The sequence below is a fragment of the Lepidochelys kempii genome, chromosome 9 (genome assembly GCF_965140265.1).
Source record: "Lepidochelys kempii isolate rLepKem1 chromosome 9, rLepKem1.hap2, whole genome shotgun sequence".
Lineage (NCBI taxonomy): Eukaryota > Metazoa > Chordata > Testudines > Cheloniidae > Lepidochelys > Lepidochelys kempii.
The window spans coordinates 7,267,603-7,293,997 of NC_133264.1; the positions used below are offsets into that span (position 1 = coordinate 7,267,603).

General features: G+C 65.6%; 1 protein-coding gene across 2 annotated transcripts; it reads right to left on the reverse strand.

Annotated features, from left to right (window-relative positions):
• Positions 1–294: 294 nt before the first annotated feature.
• ECEL1 (endothelin converting enzyme like 1) lies at positions 295–26,109 on the reverse strand. 2 transcript variants are annotated; one of them, XM_073359154.1, is made up of 18 exons: positions 26,015–26,109; positions 23,627–24,529; positions 14,287–14,355; positions 12,483–12,593; positions 11,640–11,732; positions 11,182–11,306; positions 9,588–9,810; positions 9,141–9,239; positions 8,518–8,592; positions 6,658–6,761; positions 5,807–5,865; positions 5,126–5,177; positions 4,526–4,593; positions 3,965–4,089; positions 3,405–3,470; positions 2,912–3,007; positions 2,347–2,423; positions 295–1,533 (listed from the first exon to the last, which is right to left on the reverse strand). In XM_073359154.1, exons 2-18 carry the CDS (start codon positions 24,380–24,382, stop codon positions 1,434–1,436), a joined length of 2,298 nt encoding a protein of 765 aa, XP_073215255.1. In that variant the 5' UTR covers positions 24,383–24,529; positions 26,015–26,109; the 3' UTR covers positions 295–1,433. The 2 variants fall into 2 exon arrangements, with proteins under 2 accessions (XP_073215255.1, XP_073215256.1); XM_073359155.1 differs by lacking the exons at positions 3,405–3,470; positions 26,015–26,109 and having other exon boundaries at positions 2,912–2,998; positions 23,627–24,463.
• Positions 26,110–26,395: the final 286 nt, after the last annotated feature.

Here is a 26,395-nt window from a genome sequence, read left to right on the forward strand (position 1 = left end):
TGGACTCCAGGGGGTGCTGTGGTGGGGGGATGGGCTCCAGGGGGCGTGTTCTGTGCGTGCGTGGGCGAGAGACTGCAGCCGGCCGTGTGGGGAGGGGGGGTGGACTCCAGACGGCTGTGTGTGTGTGGGGGGGGTGAATGGACTCCCGGGGGCCCTGGGGGTGTGTTGGGGGGACACACCCGAGGCTGGTGTGTGAATGCTTCCCCCTCCCCAGCCACCGCAGCAGTGGGGCTGCGCGCAGACTGGGGTGGCCCCCCCCTCGCCCCGGCTGCCCTGCACCGAGCCACCCACACGTACAGCGCCGGCTTTATTGACCATACCGAGCAGCGACACATACAGCGAGGTCTGTACAAGAGGCACCGAGCCCGTGGGCGGCGCGGCTCCCCCTCCTGGCTGTGGCCGTCCTGCCTGATGTCCCAAGGGCGCCTCCTGGTGCTGCCGTCCGGCACTGCACTGGGGTGAGGCGCCGAACTGCCACGGGGCCCCCAGCTGAGTCAATGCCCAGGAGTGCAGGTGGCAGGGGGTGGAGCCAGCTCTTCGCCCGCAGCCCATCCACTGCCACCCTGGGCGCGAGCATGGGACCGCAGCTGTTTGCATGGTGCTGGGGGGGGGGGGGCACTGGCAGCTGGCGCTGTTCAGGGCTGCGGGTGGGCAGGGGGATTTCTCACCCACCTGTCCTCCTGGAACCCCCCCAGCCTAGCCCTACAACTTCCCTGTGGCGCGAGCACACGGGGGCCTTTGCGCTGGCAGGTTGCTTCCCTGCGGGCCTAGGCTTAGGCCTCTGTGCCCGGCTCTGAGCCCATGTCGCCCTGGATGGAAGTTATAGGGCTGGGTGAATGGGGCGTGGGCTGCAGCCCCCGCGTTCTGCCCTGGGACGGGCACCGCTTGCTTCCATATGTGGGATCTTCCAGCCGGTTTGAGAAATGGCCCCACAGTAGCTTTTGGCCCCTCCGTGCCAGCAGCACTGGGGCCTGTCCCCTGCCTCCCCCAGTTCTGGTCCCTCCCACTGTCCCTCAATGGTGTTTTGGGGATCCCCTGCGGCTGCGCCGCTGGCAGGCTCACTGGGCCAGCTCCTGGCTCGGCGATGGGGAGCCAGAGGAGGGGGGGCTGGCTCCAAGGCCCGGGGGGGGGGGGTGGCAGGACACACCCAGCCAGAAGTGGACCCAATCTGTAGTTTCCCTGCTGCCTGTCGCATCGGCCCCCGAGGAACTGGCCAAAGGAGCCTTCGCCACCTTGTCTCCAGCTCTGTCCGGCATCTGTCCCTGCGAGCCCCGGCCCTGCAGAGGAGCCCAGAGGGTCTCCCCGGTGCCTGGCTGGTGGGCAGGCGGATGGCAGAGAGAAGCAGCAGCCCCTGCAAACAGCGGGATCAGACGGACGGCTCGGCACACGCAAGGCAAAGGGCAGCGAAAGGCATGGCCACGGGGCGCCGGTGCTCACCACACGGAGCACTTGTGAGCTGGGTTCATCGGCGAGTTCTTGGGGCAGTGGAAGACCCGGCCGAACTCCTCGAACTGGGAGACGCTGCCCAGCACCCTGGGGAGTGGAGAGAGGGCTCAGGAAAGAGTGGCTGGCAGCCCAACGAGGGCAGCGCTGCACCTGACACAGTAATGCAGTCACCTCTGAAGCAAGAGGAGGCAGCTGTTAGCAGCGCTGTCCTGTAGGACGGGGAGAACTGCCCAGCGGGGAGTGGGCAGTGCCAGGGTTAACCCCTTGTCCCTGGCATATGCACAGTGGGGAGGGGCCGCTGGCTCTGACTGGGCCGGTGGCCATGGAGGGGCAGCAAGGGCAAGGGGCTGGCAAGAGAAACCAGTCCAGTAGGTTCTCTGGGCTGCCAGTCTAGGGCACACTCAGGTCCTACCCCCTATTACAGCCTTGTGCTGCCCCCTGCTGGCCTGGCCTGTGCTCCAGCCGGGGACCCCACTCCAAGCCCCTGGACTTGGTTCACCCATCTTGGGTGCTTTCAGCCTGACCTGCCGCTGCCCCTTCCTGCCCCATAACCCTGTGGGCTCAGCCCCAGGGCAGGAGCAGCCAGGCTGGCCTGAGAGGCCCCAGCACATGCGTCCCTCCCCTCCCAGCCTGCCCAGTGCAAGGACTGGTTTAACCCTTTCTTTCCCTCACTGGGGCAGGGCACCCGCTGCCCTCCCTCCCACCAGCCCCTGGCTCCAGGCCTGTGCACCCTGCGCCCCCTGCTGGCAATCTGAGCTCCAAGTGGAGCTGGGCCCTGCCCCGAGGAGCAACCAGCCAAACCCACGTGCAGCAGCTGGGGGTCCCGAGGCAGAGGGCAGAGCAGAGGGACTCGCCGCACCTCCTAGTGGCCACACCCAGCAGGTGCAGTGGCCCAGATACCTGTACTGTTCCGGGGCGTGCTTGTCGGTCAGCACCTGCAGGTAGATGGACTGCAAGCGCCTCTTGATGCACCAGTTCTGCGGATGGGAGAGAAGCCACGGTGAGCGCCACAGCTGGGGTCGGGGGAGCCGGGGGAGAGCCCGGGCTGGGGGGTCCAGATGAGCACCACAGCTGGGGGGAGCTGGGGGGAGAAGGGACCCGCCCCCCAGCAGCAGAGTGGGGACTAGCAGGGGCCAGGCCAGCAAGGCAGCCAGGGGCTCCGAACGACCAGCCAGGGGCTCCCAGCGGGATCTTTGGGACAGGAGGCAGCCAGGGTGGGGCACGCGGAGCAGGCGGAGATGAAACAAGTTGGGTGGGTCCCAGCCTTGCCTCGGGGGGAGCTTTGTCCCCATCTAACCCCCCCACTCCGCTCTGCAGTATGGCCCCCCTGGGTCATTTCTGCTCAGGGTGCCAGGGGGCTGCGGGTCGGGCAGAGCTGGGGGTGGGGAGCCCAGGGCGGAGGCAGCGTGGCGGCGGCTCTGGGCCCCTCGCCGTGCACTACCGCCCCCTGGTGGCGGCGTGTTACCTGGGCGAAGGCGATGAAGAAGAGCTGGTCGTGGGTGTATTTCAGGCGGTGCAGGGGGTGCTCCGGCCCGTGCTCCCGCACCCACTTCTGATAGGCCTGCAAAACACAGGCCCGATCAGCGCGGGGGGCATCCCACCCCCAGCCGCCCCACCCCGTCCCCAGGCGCTCGCAGGCTGGGCCCATGCAGTGTGGGGCAATGGGTCTGGCTGGGGGCGGCAGGAGGGTCTCGGCTTCTCCCAGCTGAGGCAGAGGGGCAGCTGGTGGCTACGGAGCTCCCGGGGGTGGGGGCGCTGTGCTCTGCTCACAAGCCCCGGCGTGGGTGGGTGTGGGGTCCCCTAGAGTAATGCCAGCATAGCCTCCTCCCAGCCAGCTGCTGCCCCACTGGTCTCTCCCCACTCCCCCGGCCGTTCTCCAGTTGCTGCCCTGCGGGTCTCCCCAGCCATTCTCCATGAGCTGGGGGAGGGGGGTGCTAGGGGTGCCCTCCGTCACTTACATAGTAAGCCAGTTTGAGCCCCCCCATGTCGGCGATGTTCTCCCCCAGCGTGTGCTTCCCGTTCACCTGTGGAGAGAGGAGCAGGGGCTCATACGGACCTGGCCGGGTGTACCCCCAGCCCTCCAGCACGCCACCTCAAACTGGGGGCCCATCCCAGCCCCTGCCCCACCAGCCCATCTCTCCGGGAGACCAGCCTGAGGGGATCAGCCCCGGGCGCTGGCTGAGGGAGGGGGCACCTGGGGGGGCTGCATCGCCTGGAGCCAGCACCCTCCCCCTCATGACGTAGATACTAGAGAGTAAGATGAACTGCCCCTTCCAGAAACAACCCAGAGCCCCTGCTCTCCCCAGCCGCCCCCCGCCGGGCTCTGGCTGCTGCGGTCTGTGTCTCACTAAGCTGTTCACAGCAGAGCCCTTCTGACCCCATGTGCTGCGGGGGAGCAATCTGGGGCAAGCAGAAGTGAGGGGCACCCCAGGGCCAGGCCTGGCCCCCCCAGCAGGGAGGGGCACCCTGGACGCAGGCCAGCCCCTCTCCCCCGGCAGCAAGGGGCGCTCGGGCTCACCCGCTGGTTGTAGACGGTGAAGTTGTCGTACAGGTTGACGATGCACTGGGCCTTCTTCAGGAACTTGCTGTAGGAGGCCTCTGTCCACCAGTGCACCAGGTTCCCGTGCCGATCGTACTGGCCCCCTGCGGGCACACGGTGAGGGTGGAACGGGCTCGGGCTCATGGGGCAGAGCTGGGATTGGAACCCTGTCCCCAGCTGTAAGCACCCCTCCCCGGCTGGTTCTGCCCCACCCTGCCCCAGACCCACAACGACTGAGGGCCACACAGGGAGCTGTTTGCCAGGCCCCGGTAGTGAGTGCACTGTCAGCCGAGGGCCAGGCTCTGCTCCTGGACCAGCCAGAGGGAGGCGCCGCTCCAGAAGAGCCAGGCTGCCCAGGGCTTATCCCATGCAGCTGCCACCTGGCCCTTTGCATCACCTTCACCCTTGGGGTCCTGAGCCCCATCCCCATGCAGCCACGGGGCGTCCCCAGAGAACAGGTGCCACGCCTCGGGGCAGGCACTCGTGGGGTCCCAGCTCTGGCCTGGAGCAGCAGAAACAGGGCGGGGGGAGGGGGCTCACCCCAGTCATCGTAGCCGTGGGTCAGCTCGTGCCCAATGATGGTGCCGATTCCACCGTAGTTCAGAGACCTTTTGGCAGGAGGGGACAAGACACGACCCCATCAGCAATGGGAGGGTCTGAGCACCCCCTACAGCACAGCCTGATCAGCTGAGGCTTCCCCCCGCTTCACAGTGCCCCATCAGCAATGGGGCAGGGGGCGTCTGAGCACCTCCCCCCCCCCCCACCCAGGACACTGCCCCATCAGCAATGGGGGAGGAGTCTGAGGACCTCCCCCACACCCAGACGCCCCGTCAGCAGCGAATGGGCAGATAGCAAGGGAGAGGCTGACACGAGCCCACCCACGGGAGGGGCGCTGACCTCCTGGGTGTCTGTGGCCCAAGGGGCGGTTCTGGGTGCGCCCAGCCCAGCAGGGACAGTTCTGAGCTACCCCCGCAGGGTTTGGCTGCAGAGAGCCCTGCTCGCTGCTTCACCCCAGGGCTGGGATCCTCCACAGGCACAAGGGGCGCCATGGTCCAACCATGGGCCCCCCAATCCCCTGCTCCCCTTGCGCTGGCTGGAGGGGGGGGCAGTGTGGAGGTACCTGCACAGCTCTGTACTCACTGCGGGAACTCAGGGTCGTACAGCGTGGGCTGGAGGATCCCGGCGGGGAACACTGTGGGGAGAGGAGGGAGTGTTATGGGGAGGGGGCTCCTCCCACTGCCCTCTCACCCCGAGCAGGGCAGGATCCCAGCGAGGGGACCCTGCCGGGGCCAGGCACACAGGGCTCCTACTGAGACCCAAACTCACCCTCCCAGCTCTGGACAAATACACCGTGGCGTGGGTCAGCCCCCAACTCTCTGGGATGAGGGAGACTCCCTGAGGCAGCCATGCTCTGTCTCTCCTCCCCTGCCCAGTTCTGCCAATGCCCCTCAATCCTGACCCGCAGCCCCCTGCTATCCTGGCCCTGCCCCCACCTCCCCAGCTCTGCCGATGCCCCTCAATCCCGACCCGCAGCCCCCTGCTATCCTGGCCCTGCCTCCACCTCCCCAGCTCTGCTGATGCCCCCTAATCCCGATCTGCAGCCCCCTGCTATCCTAGCCCTGCCCCTACCTCCACTGATTCCCCTCACTTTCAACCCGCAGGCCCCCCCCACCCCCCATTACTATTTCAGTCCCAGTCGCACCCCAGCTTGGCTGCTGTACCACCCCCTGGCCCTCCCCAGTCTGGGTGCCCCCCGCAATGATCAGAGCAGACACGTTCAGAAGCCCCGGGAATGCTGGCTATCAGCCATGGGGGCCATACCCATCTGGTTCTTGTTGGGCAGATAGTAGGCGTTCAGGGCCTGCGGGGGCAGCAGCCACCTGCAAGGAGACAGCCAAGACACCGAGATCAGCACCCGGGCTGCGAGGGCCAGGTGCCCCTGCAACTCCCCCTGCCCCAGCACACAGGGGAGTCTGAGGGGTGAGCTGGGAGAGGACAGAGTGCTGGGAGGGGCAGCCTCTGACCCCTAATACCCACAGGATGGTGCCAGGCTAGGCTCTAGCCTGGCCTCCCTCCCCCTGGGCACAGGCCCCCATGCTCAGAGGGGCCAGGCTGGCCAGTCCAGGTCAGCTGCCTGCGACAGCTCTGGGGGCCACGTGCCGCTGGATCTGGGTGGGGTCAGCACCCCCTCGATCAGCCAGCCTGACAGGCAGTCTCGGCCCCTGAACCCCCCACCTCAGCCCATATGCCCTGGTAGGTGGGCACAAGTTGTGAGGCATTTGCCTGTCTGTGCGCACACTGACCACTAGGGGCCGGCACACCCCTCGGGGAAATGCCTTGATTTCCAGGGAGAGGAGCAGTGTGGCGGCTGGACCCCAGCAGCAACCCCTGTCCGGACAAGGGGCCTCCTGGCTACAGGGAGCAGAGCCTCCTGCAACAGCCAGCGTGGAGCACGCCATTGTCTCTCGGCGAGCCGGGGCTTGAACCAGCACTGGCAGCCTTGGGCTGGTCACACTCGGAGTCCCGCCTGTCACAGATGGATCCCTAAAGACCCGCGGCTGACTCTGCTCTCACAGCAGGGGGTCCACAGAACCAGTACCCCCCTTCTTCCCCTGCCCAATCCCCTCTGGAGGGGCAAAGCGCAGGCCCCAGCCGGGGCGATGGACACCTACGCAGACTTGTCCACCTCCTGCCGGATCTTCTTCACCGACAGCTTGATGCTGAACTTGATGCTGTTGAGGATGTTCTTGAAATACGTCTTCTCATGGACTTCGAACTGTGGCGGGGGACACAGCCCAGGTCAGGCGGGAAAGGGCCGGGGGCTTCTCCCTGGGACTCCCCTTCTCAGCCAGCCCCCCTGCCACAAGAGGGGAGCAGGAGCCGGAGTTGGGATGTCCCGTCCCCTCCAGCAGGCTCCCAGCCCCCGCGCTCGGCTGTAGCCCCGAGGCTCCCTGGTCTGCATGCAGGCTCATCCCCATCCCCCGGGCAGGGACCTAGGATGGATGGAGGGTCCCGTACACACTGAGCACATGCAAGAGTGTCTCCCTCTGGGGCCGGCGCCTGGGAGCGCACCCTGCTGACAGAGCGGGTGCCCCCGCATGCCCAGGTAGCCATGGAAAGCGCTGTTGTGGGGGTGGGAACAGCGTGAGGGTGGAGGTGTCTCAGCCAGAGCCAGGGGAACTCAGGGAGCAAAAGACTTTGGGAGGGTCCTGAGCCCCACGACTTGCCGATTGCACTCCCCAGCGAGACACCTGCCGCAGGCTGACAGAGCAGCAGCTCCTGCTGGCCAGGGAGTCCGGGCAGGGCTAGGGGACAGAGCCATGGCAGGCCAAGGGCCACTGGCTAGAGCAGGAGAAAGGGAGGGGTACTGCTGGATCTCTCCCAGCCTGAGTGTGCAGGTATCCCTGTGACGTTATGAGTGTAATATAATATCTCATTGAAAGGTGACACAGGGCCAGAAAGAGTTAATTAACTCACAGACTGAGGTGACCCATGGCCGAACTGTAAAGACTTGTTAGGAAGAGATGGAAATGAACAGAGCTTTGAAATGCAAGCCTGCATTGTTACAGATAGAAGGATAGCTGTTTGCTCAGGGCTTGTGAGGTAAGCAAACAAGTCTTGTCTATTGCTATGGCTTTGATTCAAAGATCAAAAAAGGAATATTAACATTTAGGAAAACACTTGAGTGAAATAGTCAATATGTCTCTTTGAAGGTTGGGGTAACCTACATGTGGACTACAGTATTTAATGTATAAATTACACTGTGCTAATTGCCATGATGTTTAGGAGAAGGAAAATTAAGCCTATTGTTTTCTCAGGCCAAAAGGCTGCTGGAAATATATAAAAACCCTGGGACACGATCCTTCTTCATCTCTGCTCTGCTTTGGGTTTCAAGAGGGGGAAACCCTGAGCCATAAGGATTGAGATCCCCAGTCACTGACTGGAGTCACTCTGAATATGGACATTGGACTATAACCTCTGGACTATTTCTAAAAGGACTTTGGGCAACTACAAGCTCATCTCTGCTCTGTATCTGGACCTCAAGAATTGAATTCAAGTCTGTCTGTGTATTGATCTTTCAACCAACTCTCTCTCTTTTCTTTTTTAATAAATTTTAGTTTAGTTAATAAGAATTGGCTATAAGTGTGTATTTTGGGTAAGATCTAAGTTATCATTTGACCTGGGTCTGGGGCTTGGTCCTTTGGGGTCAGGAGAACGTTTTTCTTTTACTGGGGTGTTGGTTTTCATAACCAGTGATCTCCATAACAAGTGGCACTGGTGGTGATACTGGGAAACTGGAGTGTCTAAGGGAATTGCTTGTGTGACTTGTGATTAGCTAGTGGGGTAAACCCGAAGTCTTCTCTGTTTGGCTGGTTTGGTTTGCCTTGGTGTGCAAAGGAACCCCAGCCTTGGGCTGTAACTGCCCTGCTCTAAGCAATTTGGCCTGAATTGGTACTCTCAGTTGTGTCCTGCCAGAGCCAGCATCGTTGCAGTCCCTCTAGGGGTGCAACGCAGGCCCCTCGCACACTCGCCTCGTACTCCTTATCGATGGCGTCCGGTTTCAGCAGGAAGTCCGGGTACCCGATCATCACCATCATGTACTGAAGCTGCAAGGAGAGCACACGCCCAGGTCTGAGCCTGCTCTGATCTCCCGGGGGCTGATGGGTTTGTGTCTGAGCACAGCACCGCCCCCTGCTCGATGCAATGACAGACTGCGGCGTTGCTGCTCTTAGCTCTCTGGGCAGAGGCCCCTGTGCTGGAAGGGGCAGGCGGTGAGTCCTAGCCCCAATTCTGCATGCAGGCGCTGGCCTGTGGCTGCAGCAGCCGGATGGCAGCACCGTCCGTGCGGAGGTGGCTGGCCAGGTCTGTATGCGTGGCTCACCCTGTGGACGGGCCCAGCCAGCCCAGAGCAGGGCTGCTCTCTGCGTGGGTGCGGGGCCTTCATGGGTTGGCTGCCAGACAGCAGAGTTTCCTTCTCCTGGCTGGAGAAATCCACTTGCCCAACGTTGGGACTGACGAGGCTACCTGTGGCCCAGGCAGTTCAGAGCCCCCCTCGCCGTCTGAGCTCCATCCCCCATCCCCCCGGGAGTGCCCCAAGCCGTGGTGGATGTTGCGATTGGCTGGCCAGGCTAGGCTCCGCCTCTTGGTTTCTCACCTTGGCTCTAGCCGCTCGTTTGGTCTCTTTATCCATCCAGTCAAGCTCGTCCAGCCGCTGATCCAGGGTGTGCTTGATGTCCTCCACCAGCTGCTGCACCTGCTCGGTGCAACCACGCCCGGGTCACAGCGTTACCAGGGTTCCTCGTAACACACGCCCATGGCACTGGGCCCGGGGTGGGTACGAACCTCCCCTAGAGAGCCGCTTCCTCCATCACTGCCACGCCCACAAATGGCTTAAGCCACGCCCAGTGGTTGCCGGGTAACAGGGCCGGGCCCTGAGCGCGCCTCCAACCACTGGGCATTTGGCCTGAAGATGCGCCGCTCCTGTCTTGTGTTTCACTGGCCAGGGGGGTGGTCACTGGTGGGATTCCCCGCCTCCCTCCAGCCCGGCTGGATCCGGGGCGGGGCGGGGGGAGATTCGCAGCCCACCCCTGGCTGTGCCTACCTTGGCCTTGCTGGAGGAGGAGAAGTGCTCCTCCACGAAGAGGGCCCCCAAGGCCATGCCGAAGTGCTTGTTGGCCTGGCTCAGGCACATCTTGTCCAGCTCCAGCTGCTTCTCAGTGCCCTCCATCTCCCGGGAGAGCTCGTGGATGGCGTCGCGGAAGGGCGTGGAGAGATGCTCGCTCAGCACCACCACAATACGCCACAGCATGTAGTTGTGAAGGATCCTGGGAGGGGGAGACATAGGGACCGGCCAGGGGCTGGGAGGGGGAGCATGTTTTATACCCCTGGGGGTCTGAGCCTCTCCCTCCTCTGTCTCAGGGGCTGCGGGATGGGGTGGGGAGCAGGGGGGGAGAATGGGGAGCGGGGATGCCAGGAAGCATCCCCCTGCCTTAAGTGATGGTGGAAGCGGTGGCATTCCCAAACCCTAGTTGCAGGGAGTTCCCTGGGCTCTGCCAGCACCCCCGGCTGGCCAGTGTGCTCAGAGACCGGGGGGGGGGGTCTAGGAGGAGTTCGCTGCCAGCTCTGGGCTGCCGGGGATGCCCAGCCAGGACATCTGAGCTGCAGTTTTAGGGAATATCCCATGAAAGCCCAGACATCGGCTGGCTTGGCACCCTGCACGCCGCTGAATTGCCTGTGTAATGAATTGGTTTAGCCGGATGATTTGTAATGCATTTGATTAGCTCTGAAATGCTATATTTCACTCGCTGGGGGCGCGGCCGGGAATGGGGATCCCTGGGAGTGGGGGGTGCAGGAGAGAGCTGGCGGGGGGCCCTCTGGGTGGCCATGGGGTGTTTGTGTGTGTGCTGAGGGGGATTCCGGGGTGTGTGCTTGGCTTGTAGCGGGGTATGCCTGGGAGGGGAGAGCCCAGACATGGTGGGGGGAGGGCAGGGAAGGGGAAGCTCACCCTGCTTTTGGCCATGCTGGGGAGGGGGGGCTATGGGATGAGGCAGTGCAGCTCTGTGAGCCTGGCAGGGATGGGGGGTTGTATGCTATGGTCTCCTGCACCCCAGCAGGCAGCTGCAGCAGCCCATTGGCATTCAGGAGGCAGGCGAGTCCCGGCAGATCAATGGCCATTAGTGAGATGTCCTGTCTGTACCGAAAGGGCCCCTAGCCCATGGAGCGGATCAAAGGCAGCGGATGCAGGGGATTCAGCTGACGATGAGCCACGCCCATGAATCCCCACCGCAGAAATCCCTGGCCAGGCCTCTTCGACCCTGAGCCAGGCCCATCAAGGTCTCCTCCTCCCCGCCACCTTGTTGGGAAGCCTGAGCAGGGGACGGGGCTTCTCCAGGGGGCACCTGGGATCTGCCCCTCTACCAGTCTCCAATCCCATCTGTGTGCCCGAGTGAGGGGCCCGGAGATGCCTGGAGTGCCGGAGTGGCACTGGAGCTGGGCAGTGGCTGTGGGAGCAGGGCAGGGTGGGGCTCCCTCCGCCCTCCCACCCCACTCTGACCCCAGGGTGTGACCAGCATGCCCCAGAGCCCCACTGTCCCCACAGAGCCCTGCTACCCAGCCGTGTGTCGGGAGCATGTGGGACGAGGCATCTGGTAGAGCCCTGCACCCTGGCAGTGCCCGCTGTGCCCCACTGGCCGTACCTGCTGGGCGTGCTGTGGATGAGCTCCGACACCTTCTGCATGTAGTCCGTGGCCAGCAGCACCACCTCCTCCTCCTCGGAGAAGTTATCGTGGAAGATCCGATCCAGCAGGCGCTTCCACTTGAGCTGGGGGGTGGGGGAGAGGGCGCTGTGACCAGAGGGGCCTTGCCTTCTCCAGAGCCCCACCACGCTCTGCGGCTGGCCCAGGCCCTGACTCCACGCCCCACGGGCAGCGATCCAGCCTGGGCTTGCCCCACCACAGTGACCTAACACAGCCCACGTCTGGGTGCCCCTCTGCAGTCTCTGAACTGGTGCGGATGGTAGTGCCCTCCAGAATGGACTTGGGGGGCAGCCCTCCTGGGGGAGAAGAAGAGCCATGAAGGCATTTGTCTGGGCACCTGTGAACAGAGGGGCTTCAGCTGTGCTGCCCCTCCCCCGGTGCCCCGGCAGGGTACTCACGGTGGGGGTGATGAGCTGCAGCTCCCTCAGCGACACTTTGTTGTACATGGTGCTGATGTCCCGGCGCAGGTCGTCATACTCGGAGACCGTGATCTGGGCAGGAGAGACGCATCAGGGCCGCGCTTTGCCTGCGCCACCAGGCTGGGGGGTGCCACGGGGCCAGCCACGGGCAGGGAGTCTAGGGCTAAGCATTCCCACTCGCCAGCCTCACTGCTCCCCTGACCCCCCAAAGGCCTGGGGCCCCTCACTCTTTCCCCAGCCACATGGTGGTGGGAGGGTATGCCACCCTGGAGCGCTCATGGCTGCTCCCCGCTATCCTGCAGGGTCCCCTCTCCCAGCACCCTTGGGCGGGTGCAACCCAGTCAGGCTTTGCTGCTCTTTGATTTCCCTTCCGCAGCTCGGCGGCTCCCCAGCGCAGGAGGCTCCTCAGCCTGGCTGTACCCAGCCCCAGGGCAGTGCCAGGGTGTGGGGACAGGCAGCGACCAAGCTGTGGGGGCTCGGCAGGCCAAGGGGCTCCCGCTTTGGGAATGAAACCGCTTCCTGTAACAGGGACTCACCAGTCAGCCCCAAGCTCCAGGCACCAGGCCCCCAGCATGTCCCCTCCCTGCCCAGGGACCCCAGTGGGGACGTACCCCACCCACACACTGGGTGCGCTGGGCTGCGACCTGCTCCCTTGAGAGGCCGGAGGCTGGGCAAGCGGTGCTCAATGCCAGCATGGGGTCGAGCCCTTGGGCCCCGGCTGGGCCCCCACCTTCCCCACATGGCTGTAGGGGGTTAGTTCCTTGCAAGCTGGGGGCCACTTGTGCCCGAAGACTCGTGCCCGTGGGGCTGGGAAGGACTCACGTTGGCCAGTCTCTGCTCCAGCTGCAGGATCTCCTCCGCCTTCTGCGCGACATGCTCCGCTCCCAGCAGGCCCAGCAGCCGCTCCATGAACAGGCGGTATGCCGCCAGGATCTGGGGGGCGAGGCGAGGGGTCAGCCCCCGCGGGGGGTGCAGCGCCATTCTGGGGCGGGGGGGCTCGGACCCAGGGGGATCAAGGGGTCACGCCTGACTGGGGGTAGGGGGAGAGGGCCGAGTGTGGGGCAGGCCCGGTGCGGGGGCTGAGGGAGGGGGAGCATGCCTGACTGGGGGCAGGGGGAGAAGGCCGAGAGGCGGGTCAAGCCCAGTGGGGAGGATGTTAAGGGGGGGTGTCAGGCCTTGCTGGGGGGCGGGGTGAGGGCTGAGGTAAGGGGGGGCAGGCCAGGTCGAGTGGGGAGGAGGCTAAGGGGGGGTCAGGCCTGGCTGGGGGGGCGCAAGGGCTGAGTGGGGGTGAGGGCTGAGGGGACAGGCCTGACCAGGGGGAGTGGGAGAGGGCCGAAAGGGGGGCAGGCCCAGTGGGGGGCTGAGGGAGGGGGCGCATGCCTGACCGGGGGGAGCCGGAGAATGCCGAGAGGGGGGCAGGCCCAGTGGGGGGCTGAGGGAGGGGGCGCATGCCTGACCGGGGGGAGCCGGAGAATGCCGAGAGGGGGGCAGGCCCAGTGGGGGGCTGAGGGAGGGGGCGCATGCCTGACCGGGGAGAGCCGGAGAATGCCGAGAGGGGGGCAGGCCCAGTGGGGGGCTGAGGGAGGGGGCGCATGCCTGACCGGGGGGAGCCGGAGAATGCCGAGAGGGGGGCAGGCCCAGTGGGGGGCTGAGGGAGGGGGAGAGGGCCGAGAGGGGGTCAAGCCCAGTGGGGAGGAGGCTAAGGGGGGTCAGGCCTGGCTCAGGGGGGAGGGCTGAGGGAAGGGGGGGCAGGGGACACAGCCCTGGCCGAGGCGGGAGGGAGGGGGGGGAGGCCCCGCATGGGGTGGGGGGTCAGCCCCCCCCCACTCTAGCGCCGTTTGGTGACGGGATTTCAGCCTGTCTGCTCCAGAAGCTCCAAGCCCCCTAGAGCTCCTGAACCCTCTGATTGGCTGCCTGCCCTCCTAGCCCGCCTCCTGGGGCTGAGCCACCAATCAGCTGCTGTGGGCAGAGCTCCCTCCCCGCCCCGCTGCATCCCCAGCTAGCGTCACGGGAGGGCGGAGCTAAAGAGCCCCGCCCCCTCGCCACCCCCTGCAGGCCGCAAGGACAGGACAGCGCCTGCCCCGGCCAAGGGGTGAAGGGCCAGGAGGAGCCGAGATGCGGGGTGTGGGGGGCTGGGGGCAGAATCAGCGGTCAGGCAGGTGGGGCGGGAGCTCCTGCTGCAGGGGCTCGAGTCACTTCCCCCACCCTCCACCCATCTCCCTGCAAACACCCCCCACACCTGCACCCCCCACACCCCTCAGCCCCACACCTCCCCCCTACACACACACACACAAACCCTCCACCCCCACACAGGCCGGGCTGGGGGAGAGCACACAGACACACACACGATGGGCAGGGGGAGATCACACATGAAACAACAGCCCGACAAACACAACACTTGATCTTTTGTTTAAAAATCTCTCCTAATCGTTGGGGCCAGTCCGGTGACTTCTGGGGTCAGACTCATGATTTCTGGTGGTTGGTGACACTGCGGCTGCACCAGCCCCTCCTCACCCCCACCCGGCTCAGCCGCCTCACGGGGCAGGTGGGTGCAGCTGGTGCTGGGCAGGGGCTGCTCCTCTCTGACCCACCCCCTTCCCCCCCGGGTGATGTCAGCCCCCCTCACCTTCTCGCTCTCCTCGTCCTGCCCCAGGTACAGGGTTCGCTCAGGCAGCGTCAGCCCGTCCTGGTCAATCTGCAACAGAACAGAGGAGCCGTGTTTGTGCCCGGCCTGGGCACCCTGAGCCCCCGCCTCCCCGGTCCGAGGGCGGTCTGGGGTCCCCTCCCCTCCCTGGCTAATGGAGGAGCAGGGAGAGGTGGGGGCTCAGCCTGTGCGGGGGCCCTTTGTGCCGCCAGGGTCTGTCTGCGAAGGGGGCGGGCGGCTGTGCTTTGTCTGGGGCTCGGGCAGGAGGAAGGCCCGGCGGCCAGGGCAGAGTCCCAGGAGGGAGATTTAATGTGGGGAGGGGCTCCCCTGGGTGTACGCTGGGGCCCTGTGGCGTGGCTGGCTCCAGTCTAACCCCCCATCGCGCCCCAGTCTGGGTAGGGCCAGTGGGACTCTCTCTGGTCCACACCCCTGTGCTCAGCCCTCCTGCTCCCAGGTGGGTCCTTCCCCAATCAACTCACCCTGCCAGGAGGGCCAGACTGTACCAGGTCTTCCACCTCAAAGTGCCGCATGGCTGGGCTGGAGGGTGCTGAGCGCTGCTCCGCCAGCCTAGCCACAGACCAGCCCACCGAGCAACTCTACAATAATGGACTGGCCCTCCGAGCAACCCTACGATAACAGACCGGCCCTCTGAGCAACCCTACGATAACGGACCAGCCCTCTGAGCAACCCTACGATAACAGACCGGCCCTCTGAGCAACCCTACGATAACGGACCGGCCCTCTGAACAACCCTACGATAACGGACCAGCCCACCAAGCAACCATACAATAACGGACTGGCCCTCTGAGCAACCCCACGATAACGGACCGGCCCTCTGAGCATTCCTCCAATAACAGATCAACCCCCCCTGTGACGAAGTGGGACTGTTCTTAATGTTTCCTCTGAATACTGTAGGGGTGCCTCAGTTTCCCCTGTGCATTTCTTAAGTCTCTAGGTGGTGGGATAAGGGGGCGTAATTGTTGCAGAGCAAAGGGCCAGGGTACATAAATGGCCGACACTCTGTCTCCTGGCAACGGATGGCCTGGGCCCTTCCCCCCTGCAAGGTGAGAGCTAAAGGGGTTGGAGAACAAAGAAATCTGGTGACCTCCTGGCCTGGGAAAGGGACAAAGCCCAGAGGAGGAGGGGCTGGAGGATGAGTCAGTTGGGGGCTGGCTGGGGACATGGAGTGAAGGGCAGACGTGGTTGTCTGGCTCCCTGCCCCCCCCCAAAATGGACCCAGCTGAGGGGTCCTGTTCTCTGTGTTAGACCATGTTCCAGTCGTCTAATAAACCTCTGTGTTACTGGCTGGCTGAGAGTCGCGTCTGACTGTGGAGTTGGGGGGCAGGACCCTCTGGCTTCCCCTGTACCCCGCCTGGGCGGACTCGCTGTGGGAAGCGCACGGAGGGGCAGAGGAGGCTGAATGCTCCGAGGTCAGACCCAGGAAGGTGGAAGCCGGGTGAGCTGTGTGTCCTGCAGACAGGCTGCTCCCAGAGAGGCGACTGCCCCAGAGTCCTGCCTGGCTGCGTAGGGAGCAGTTCCCGAGCATCGCCCGGGGACTCCGTGACACCCCCCTCTTCCCTCCAAGCAACCCTACAATAACAGGCCAGCCCTTTGGAGCACCGTTTGCAGCCCAGTTACAACTAATCAACGCTATGATAACAAAGGAGCACTTGCCCGCGCCCGCGGTGCTCCAGGCACCCTCAACACAGCGCGCTTGGGGCTGAATAAACCCAGCTCTGAACAGTACGTCCCAAACCTCCCAAGGGTCCGTTATCCGCAACCCGTCACGCTCCAGCTGAGCCGCCAGCCCCTTTAACCCCCTCCACCCCGAGCCCCAGCCAGTCCCCGAGCCCCAGCCAGTCCCCAACCCCCGGCCGACCCCTTTTGTGATCCTGCCGCCCCCTCAACAGCCCCCGCCCCCGTCCCCGGTGCCCGCCATATCGGGAGCCTTCCCCAGGCTGGCTCCGAGCTCCCGTCCCCGCCTTCCTGCCAGCCCTTTGTCCCAGCAATGCATGATTTCCCCCCCTCCCTGATAAACACCCAGAATTTAATTTCCCGGCAGAACCCTTTGTGCTAATGACTCAGTGGGTGAAACTGTCCCCGGGAGGGGCCCATGCCTGGGAGCGCAGGCCAGGCCCGCCCCGTGGGGCGCCCCCCCAGCCCAGCCCTGCTGCCCACCGCCCGCCCGCTGGCCATTTTCCAAAAGAGAGTCTCTCCCGGGAAGAAGCAATCAGCTAATGGCGCTGCCCTCCTGCCATCAATCGCAGGGACAAGCAGCTGCACTGAAAAAATTAATCTATCCCATTGGGTCAGCCCGACCCTTCTAACCGCGCCGGGCTGGGGTGAGGGCTGCCTCAGCGGGGATGCCGGGAGGGGGCCTTTCTGGAGCTGCTGGGTCTCGGCTCACCACCCCTAAAGCCGCAGGTTCAACCCTGCATGGGGCTGGCTGCTGTGCTGCCCCCTGTCGGCCTAGGCAGTTAGTGCACGTCAATGGGGAGTTTGGATGAGTCCCTGGCACTTTTCATGTGCGCAGGGGTTTCCCCCGCATCCCCAATCGCAGCTTGCCTGCCTTTTCTTTTGTGCTGTGTGTTGGCTGCTGCCATCCTCCTCCCCAGAGGTGGCTGCATTACCCTGGGGTCGCCAAGGGCACTGGGGAAGCGTATGACACTGAGAAATGCCCTCCAACCCTCTGTCCCCCGGCCTGGTTCGCCCTAACCCCTCCCCTCTGGGCTCTCCAGGCTGGGGAACAGACGGAGCATGTTGCTTTTCCTGAATCATTTAGTGGGGGGATTCATGGCGGGGGTGCAGGTAAATCTCTCCCAGTAGCCTTGTGGGCAGGGCACTGGGCTGGGACTCAGGAGACCTGGCTTCTGTTCCCAGCTGTCACCGCCCTTCTTGGGCCAGTTACGTCCCCTTCTGTGCCTCAGTTTCCCCTCCCACCTTCTGTCCTGTTTAGATTGTGAGCTCGGTGGGGCAGGCGCGGTCCCTCACTCCCTGTGTGCCTCTGTGCAGTGCCCAGCCTGACAGGGCCTTGATTTCTGGGTGTTTCCGTAACAGTGAGGACACATCTATCCCAGCGCTGTTCCGCCCCACCCCGCCGGCCCATTTCTCGACCCCACTGCAGCACAGAGCCTGAGCAGCCATCCCTCGTGGGCTGCCCGCCCTGGGGCTGGGCTCTCCCCACCCAGGGCATGTGCAGAGACCCCTGGGCCAAGCTCCACCCCTTGGCTGCAGAGAGCTCCCCTCAGAGCCAGGTGTGCCACACGGATTGAGGCTACCTTGCCCAGCAATGCCCTCCCCCCCCCCGGCCTGGCCCTTTAAACCCTCCCATCCCCTGGGGAGTGGGGGGGGATACCCCAGGGCGCTCAGACACGCTGCCAGCCTGCAGCGGGGAGCAAAGGGCCGGTGCCCACAGGAGCGGCATGAGGGAGGGGTACATACGAGTGGGTAAGGCCTCCTCGAGCGCGAGGGAAGGGGAACGGCCAGCACCGGCTAGCTGTCAATTACCCACCCGCTGGTGAGATCAGAGCCCCCCCCCCGCCACACACACACGGCGGAGCTGGGCCGACAGCCCCAACAGCGCCCCCTGGTGCTGGGGCCAGTGGGGTCCTTTACCTGCTGTGCCGGCTGTGGCCACTAGAGGGCACCATGCTCCTTTTGGCACCACTACAGCTCCTCAGGGCCCTTGGGCTCAGCCCCCCCCGCCCCCACTGTAACCCCAATGGGGGAGCAGCCTGTGCTCTCCCGGAGCCCCCCCACCCCCGCCCCGCACTCCTGGCAAAGCCCTGCCCTGGCTGGAGCCTCTAGAGGAAGCTCAGTGCCCAGCAGGGGGCAGGGCTCTCTGGTGCACTGGGGGGTCGGTGGGTGGGCTCAGCCGGGCGTTAGAGGTGCAGGCCTCGTTCAGCCTCTCCTGGGCCTGTCGTTCCCGTCCTGGGGGGAGCCGCACGAGGCTGCTCAGCTGCTTCCCCGCACCTCGTGGGCCCGCAGAGCCGGGCTGTGGGTGGGCAGGGCCCTGGGCTCACCACTGCCCCCCACCCGAGGCACCAGGGCAGCCTCTCTGCAGCCGACGGGAGGCACCAGGAAGCTGTGGTCTGAGCCCCCAGGCACTGCGGGGGGCTCTGTTCGGTGCATGCTCCAGGGACGGGACCGGCCCCTGCCCCGAGGTCCCTCATCTCCACTGACCCCAGCCCCAGCCATAAACTCCCCAGACCAGGCCGCAGCCCCTGGAGCCAGAGCACGCAGACCTGAAAAGGACACATGTGTGGAAACAGGCCCACGCATCCACTTCCCCAGCACGCACGTACACACCCGCACGCACACAGCACCCATGCAGCCACACTCCCCCGTGCACACTCTGCCCCAGTGCACACACGCTCTCACACTCCCCCCAGTGTGCGCTCGCACAGACATCCACCCCCCCAGCAGGCGTGTGTGCACACACTCCCCCCAGCATCCACATGCCCCCCCGTGTGCACGCTCGCATGCACACCCCAGCGTCCGCACTCACACATTCCCAGAGCTTGCACGCCCCCGCACACACACTTGCATGCCCACCCACTCCTGCGCCCACGCACCCTCCCCCATAATGTGCACAATGCTCTCCCAGCGTGTCTGCACACTCACAGCCCCTGTGCACACCCGCCCGCACCCACACCCGGCACACACACACAGACGCTCTCCCAGCACGTACGTGCACGCAGCCTCTCTCCTCCGTGTGCACGGCTCTGCCGACTGCCTGGAAAATTGCCTGCCACGCTGCTTTGCTAAACACTGCAATTGTGCGGAGGGAAATTGCCTTTCCAAAGGTCCCCTCCTGTCGGAGTCACATTAATTCGGGTATAAAAGCCGCTTCTCCGTCGGCGTGGCGCCCGGCATTGCTATGCAAATAAAAGGCCGGGTGCCGAGCACGGCATCCCACGAGCCCCGGCTGTGTCCTTGCCAGTTCGTTTTCCAAGGTAATTCGACAAGAACCGGGAGGCTGGGAGCCGGCGGCCCAGCAGGCCTGGAACCGCCCTACCCGCGTGGCCGACTCCGCCGACTCCGACCACAGCGGGGAACCCATGTCCAGGGGAATAGAGCCCCCCGTGTATTAAACAACCCCCCAAGCAGTGCAGGCCCCAGCCCCTGGCCACTACTCGGGGCCCGGTGCTGGGAATGAGCTCCGGAGGCGGGCAGGGGATGGCCGCACAGACGGGGGTGCAATCTGCTGCCAGGGCCCCGCCGACTCTATTTGCTCTCTACATTTCGGAGCCACTGATTAACGTGGGCAAATGCCTTCCTAACCGGGGCTCGGGACGGGGAGAGGCTAGGAGAGCGGGTGGGGAGCACAGGGCATGCCTTCCCCTCCACACAGCTCTGCCAACGCCCCTCACGCCTGACCCGCAGCCCCCTGATATCCCAACCCTGCCCCCACAGCTCTGCCGTTGCCCCTCAATCCCAACCCTCAGCCCCCTGATATCCCAGCCCTGGGCTCCTACCCCAGATCACCCTTTGCCCCTAATGATTCTGCGCGTTGCACGGAGCTGCCCATCTCCCCCTCCTTCCTGGGCAATGCTCCATGTCCTGGTCCCCTCTTCCCATGCCAAGGAGCCTGCTTCCCTGCTTGTCAATTTCTCCCTGCTCCCCCATTTCTTGGGTACCAGCTGCCTGTTTTGCAAGCAACCCAGCAGGGCCGGGCCGGGTTCTGACCCCATTTACACCAATTCAGTGTGTTCCTTCCAGAGTCAAGTGAGACCAGTAGGGGGAGCCAAAGACCAAGACATTGCCGGGTAGGGCTGAGTGTGTGTCTGCACTGCCCTCTGCTGGGTGGAACTGGAACTGTCTGTCTGTGTGTCAAAGGCCCTATGCTGACTCCTGTCTCTGGAGAGCTGTGAAGCTCTAGGTAACCCCAGTTGTGTTCCAATACACCCACAGCTCCTGTTCAGTGCAGCAGAACTGGGGCTTTCCCCTCCCATCTGACCAGGGCCCTGTGAGCCGTGGTGCATTGAGTCATTTTGCTTCCTGTGCCTGTAAATGTCTTAGTGCTGGGCTTGTGTGCTGGGGCAGAGGCCCTTTGGAGGTCAGTCTCACTATGAGACACCCACACTGCGCTCTTCCCCCCGGGAGTCGGGGGGGTTACCAAGGGCTGTGGAACAATTTACCAGGGGTCGTGGTGCATTCTCCGTCGCTGGCAATTTTTAAATCCAGATGGGATGTTCCTCTCGAATATGGGCTCTAGGAATTGTTCTGGGACAGTTCTCTGGCCTGCGCTTTGCGGGGGAAGGGATCAGATGAGACGATCACAATGGTCCCTTCTGGCCTTGGAATCTATGAGACTTTACTTTGGTTCTTTCTTGGTTCATTGTTTTCCCTTGATGGAAAAGCCAAATTGGTTGGAGCTGAAAAACTGGAGCTGGTTCTTGTATATGGGGGCCTGAGCCCCCCGCCCCAGGGCTCTGTGTGGGTATTGGCAGAGCAATGCCAGCACCGGGCACTCACAGGGCCCATCTTGTGGCATGCAGGTGACATCCCTTGATGCTGCAAGGGAGAGGGACTCAGGGAGGTGGATACTCATGACACATGGCCTCTGCCCCAAGGGGAGGGAGGCACCTTCGGCAGCATCTCCTGGTTGATTGCCTGGTGCCTCTGGCACACAGGCCTGATCTGTATGTTGATTTGCTGGCATGAAGGCTCCTGCTGGGGTGGTCCCCATAGGCCACCCCCACCTGCAGCCTGTGGGGCATGGCCCAGGGTGTCGGGGGCTGGGGAAGAGGTCGAGCAGCTTGGCTGGGAAGGAGACCATGGGACAATCAATGACACTAACCTGAGTCTGGGATGGGAGCCTCTGATCTTTGAATAGGGCTCCAGCACGGCTGCCTGACCAGAAGGGGGACCAGGACCAGAAAGCCTGGGCTAGCAGGGGGCTGCGGGTTGGGAGGGAGGGGCTCCGGCAGAGTTGGGTGTGGGGAGCCCAGGGCTGGGCTAGCAGGGGGCTGCGGGTCGGGAGTGAGGGGCTCCGGCAGAGTTGGGTGTGGGGAACCCAGGGCTGGCACCAGGGGGCTGCAGGTCGGGAGTGAGGGGCACCGGCAGAGTTGGGTGTGGGGAGCCCAGGGCTGGGCTAGCAGGGGCTGTGGGTCGGGAGTGAGGGGCTCCGGCAGAGCTGGGAGTGGGGAGCCCAGGGCTGGGCTAGCAGGGGGCTGCGGGTCGGGAGTGAGGGGCTCCGGCAGAGTTGGGTGTGGGGAACCCAGGGCTGGGCTAGCAGGGGGCTGTGGGTTGGGAGTGAGGGTCTCCGGCAGAGTTGGGTGTGGGGAGCCGAGGGTTGGCACCAGGGGGCTGCAGGTCGGGAGTGAGGGGCACCGGCAGAGTTGGGTGTGGGGAGCCCAGGGCTGGGCTAGCAGGGGCTGCGGGTCGGGAGTGAGGGGCTCCGGCAGAGCTGGGAGTGGGGAGCCCAGGGCTGGGCTAGCAGGGGCTGCGGGTCGGGAGTGAGGGGCTCCGGCAGAGCTGGGTGTGGGGAACCCAGGGCTGGGGGAACAGGGGGCTGCGGGTCGGGAGTGAGGGTCTCCGGCAGAGCTGGGTGTGGGGAGCCCAGGGCTGGCACCAGGGGGCTGCGGGTTGGGAGTGAGGGGCTCCGGCAGAGTTGGGAGTGGGGAGCCCAGGGCTGGGCTAGCAGGGGCTGCGGGTTGGGAGTGAGGGGCTCCGGCAGAGCTGGGTGTGGGGAGCCCAGGGCTGGGCTAGCAGGGGGCTGCGGGTCGGGAGTGAGGGGCTCCGGCAGAGCTGGGTGTGGGGAGCCCAGGGCTGGGCTAGCAGGGGGCTGCGGGTCGGGAGTGAGGGGCTCCGGCAGAGCTGGGAGTGGGGAGCCCAGGGCTGGGATAGCAGGGGGCTGCGGGTCAGGAGTGGGGGGCTCCGGCAGAGCTGGGAGTGGGGAGCCCAGGGCTGGGCTAGCAGGGGGCTGCGGGTCAGGAGTGGGGGGCTCCGGCAGAGCTGGGTGTGGGGAGCCCAGGGCTGGGATAGCAGGGGCTGCGGGTTGGAAGGGAGGGTCTCCGGCAGAGTTGGGTGTGGGGAGCCCAGGGCTGGGATAGCAGGGGGCTGCAGGTCGGGAGTGAGGGGCTCCAGCAGAGCTGGGTGTGGGGAGCCCAGGGCTGGCACCAGGGGGCTGCAGGTCGGGAGTGAGGGGCTCCAGCAGAGCTGGGTGTGGGGAGCCCAGGGCTGGCACCAGGGGGCTGCGGGTTGGGAGTGAGGGGCTCCGGCAGAGCTGGGAGTGGGGAGCCCAGGGCTGGGCTAGCAGGGGGCTGCAGGTCGGGAGTGAGGGGCTCCGGCAGAGCTGTTGCGGAGGCTGTCATGCCACCTGGCTGGATGACCTCTGGCTTTGCTGAGCCCCCTCGGCCCCTCGCGCTCTCATAGCGATCGGGGCTGGGCAGCGAACAGCACACCGCGAGTGGTGCAGCCAGGCTGGCTGTTTCCGCAGCTCGGCGTGGAGGGTGATTGGAGCCGCTAGCTGGCAGGCTCCGGTCTGGCGCGGGCGTTTGCAGCCGTATATTATTAGCACAGGGCTGCAGCCATGGGGGAATGGCCTTGTGCGAGCTCCTCTCCCCTGGGAGCTGATGGCAGGAGGGCAGCACGCGCCACACCCAGACATCTGCTTTGTTAGGGAATGCGTTGCCCATAGCAACAGTGCCATGCAGCAGGAGCACTCACCCCACCCGCATAGGGACCCCACGGCACACTCCAGGCATAGGCACCCCTCATCCCCTGCTGAAATGCAGCCCGCTCTGGGGTGGGACCCTCCACCACCATAACGCCACACAGCCCAGGCTGGGACAGGAAGGAGACTCCTGTGTCCGGCTGAGTGTGGTGGGGCAGGGGATTTCAGACAGGCAGGATCTAATTACAGGACTCCCGGGATCTATACAGCACTGCAGGGCTAATGCCTCCCAGGGGCAGGGCCCCTGGGTCTTTGAGGAACACACGTGAGCAGCCCTGACTCGGAATGGAGAGCGCCCCCTAGTGAGTTACACACTCTGGTCTCTGCATCCAGCACCCCCTAGCACCACACTGGGGCACGGGGGGCAGTCCTGGCTGTGAGGGGAGAGTGCCCCCTGCTGGGGCCACCCGTCCAGCGCCCTGCAGCCCAGTGCCCCCTTGCGCCTCGCTGGGGCCAGCCACTGTGTTGCAACGCCCCAAGGAGAGTCACCCAACCCGCTGTGGCCTTCCTTCGAGGTCTCCCATTCAAGGACAGACCGGCCAGAGCTCCAGTGACCTTAGCCGGAGGCGTCCTGGCTGCAGCTGTCCTGAGATGCCCGGCGGGCGTGCCCCGGGCCTGGCGCCCCCAGCGTGGGCTCACTCACCCGGATGACGTAGCGGGAGGAGTTCTTGTCGTCCAGGTTGACCGTGAGGGAGAAGAGCGCGGCCGTGCTGTAGACGCCCTGGGTCTTGTAGAGCAGCTCGTTGAAGTCGGAGCGGGCTTGCCGCCCCGTGGCCGGCCCGTCCCAGCCGCCGCAGTCCGCGATCACCTCCAGCAGGGGCCGCGGCCCCAGGCGGTCGATCTCGCCCATGTCGAGGCAGGAGCGGAAGAACTCCTTCACCTTCCTCTCGGCCGAGGCCCGGGAGCCCCTGCGGACGGGCTGCTGGAGCAGCTGCCGGAGCTTCTCCTCGTTCTGCTCCCCGATGGTGGCGATGATGCCGTAGTGGAGCTTGTCCTCGGGGATGCTGTGCCGGTGGAGCCAGCTGCCGCAGGCGAAGGAGTAGAAGTCATTGCAGGGGTCGATGGTGGGGTCAATGTTGCTGGCGATGAAGAGGGAGGCCTTGAGGAAGGCCTTCTTCTCCTGGCAGTCCTCCCGGCAATGGGCGGCGCGCTCCATGGCCAGGTACTTGAGCAGCAGCACGCAGCCCTGGATGACGCACAGGCCCGCCGCGAAGACCAGCCCCGAGAGCAGGCAGATCTCACGCCGGCTCCAGCGCGGCAGCCCCCGGCGCGGCTTCTTGGCCCCGGCCCCGAGCTGGAGGCTGAAGCCGTTGGGCAGGGTGCCGCTGTTGTACTTCCTGGCACACTTCACCTCCTGGAACTCGTCGTAGTGGGCCGTCAGCGAGTAGGTCTTCTCCATGCTGCCGGGCCGGGGGGCCGGTGCCGCGGCCCTGCTCCGGGAGGAGGTGCTCAGGGCAGACGGCGAGGGGGAGAGCTCATGTCTCGGGCCCCAGGGAGCGGACCCAGAGCCCCGGCTCTTCCTGCAGCCCCTGCCGAACAGCCGTCCCTGGGGGGAGGGGAGAGTCTGTCAACTGGGGAGGGTCCCCGCCCCTCCCCCGCTCATAGCGAGTCTGAGCACGACCCGGCCTCGCCCGGCTTTTGGCATCTTGCCAACAGGGTGCCTGGTCTCTCCTCCTGCTCCTCCACCCCCATCTGACCCTCGGGTCAGGGTCGTCCCCTGCATGGCGGGGCCTTGGCTTGGGTCTGGCTCTTTTATCCAGCCGGAGAGCCGGGGCTTCTCTGTCTGAGCCAGGTCTCCCCCTTCCCAGCCCTCCCCCCTGCCCTGGCCCTGGCCACCGGGCCCTGGCGGAAGGCAGGATGTGGCCCCAAAGGAGGTGAAGCCCCGGGTCACTGTGCAGGAGGAAGCAGGAGCTGTAAAGGGACTTTGAAAGGGGAGCGAGTCCCCTGCCCGTCGAGCCTCGGCACCCCCTGCCTCTGGGGCCGTCTCGGCTCCGAACGGAGGGGGCGTCCCCAGCAGCTCTGCCAGGGTCTCGTCCATCCAGGGGGGAAGTGCCCAGGCTGGGCCCTGTCGCGGGGCCTGACCAAAGTGCTGCTGTGGGCCAGGGGACCCAGGGAGCCAAGGGGGCAGGCGGATTCCCCACGGGGAGGGGACACTGGGTGGACCCCAGCCCGGTCAGCTCTGGAGCTGGGGACAAGGCTCAACTTGTCCCCCTCTTGTGTGTGTGTGTGGGGGGGCGGCTTGGCTGAAGCGGGGGGGGGGGGCGGCAGGCGGGGGAGGCTGTTGGGGGGGTCTCGGCACAGACTGGTCAGAGACCCCCAATTCCAGACGCTCCGTCGCCTCCTCGCAGCGCTCCCCAGGGAACAATGAGCGGGCGGGTGGCCCGGCTCCCAGCCCTGCCTGCCCGGCCGAGGAGCCCCGCTGGGGCGGGGCCGGGAGCTCCCCTGGCCCGGCCCTTCGGGCCCAGACCCCCGCCCCCGCGGCCGCTGCCCCCCAGCGGGGCCCGCCCGCCCCGTAGCGCCCGGGCGCGGCGGGCCGAGGGGAAGCGGAGTCTCGCCCCCGCCCGCGAACTTCCCTCGCCCGGCGCTGTTGCGCCGGGGAACGGAGCCGGCGCCGGGAAGTTGAACTTGCAGCCGGTGAATTCGCCCGGAGCGCGGCGGCTGCAGCTCTCCGGCGCCCGGCCCTGGGGGGGACCCTCTAACGCCCGGCCGGGGGCGGGGGCATCGGGACCCTGTAACGCCCGCCCGGGGGGGGGCGGGGACCCTTCAGCGCCCGGCCCGGGGGGGGGGGCGGACGGGACCCTGTAACCATCGCCCGGGGGGGGACGGAGACCCTCGAGCGCCCGGCCCGGGGGGGGCAGCGGGACCATGTAACGCCCAGCCGGGGGGAGACGGGACCCTCCAGCGCCCGGCCCCGGGGGGGGGACGGCAGCGGGACCCTGTAACGCCCGGCCGGGGGGTGGGGCACGGGACCCTCGATCCCCGGGCGGCGGGACCCCGGCGCGGGCAGGCAGGGGCAAGGCGCGGCGCTTACCGGGGGCTGGAGGCAGCGGCAGCCAGGGATGCTCTGGGCGAGCGGCTCTCGGCTGCCTTGGGAGCGGGCAGCTCCCCCGCCCCGCACGGTACCTGTCCGCGCCTGTGCTCAGAGCGCGGCTGCTGCAGCTGGGGCCGGGCGGGGGGACTCGCCTCCAAGCCTCGCCCAGCATCATCCGGCCTCCCCCGCGGCTGGCCAGGGGGGCAGCGGTCTGTCCGCGGGCACATGGGCCGGGCCGTGGCTCCTGGCCTCACCCCCCACGGCTCGGAAGTGAGCTATGGGGCAGCCTGGCCAGCTGGCAGGGGGGTGGGCACTGCTGGGGCATGGGGGGAGGCTCAGGATTCCCCCGGTGATGGGGGCCCTGTGTCTCCCCCCCCCCAG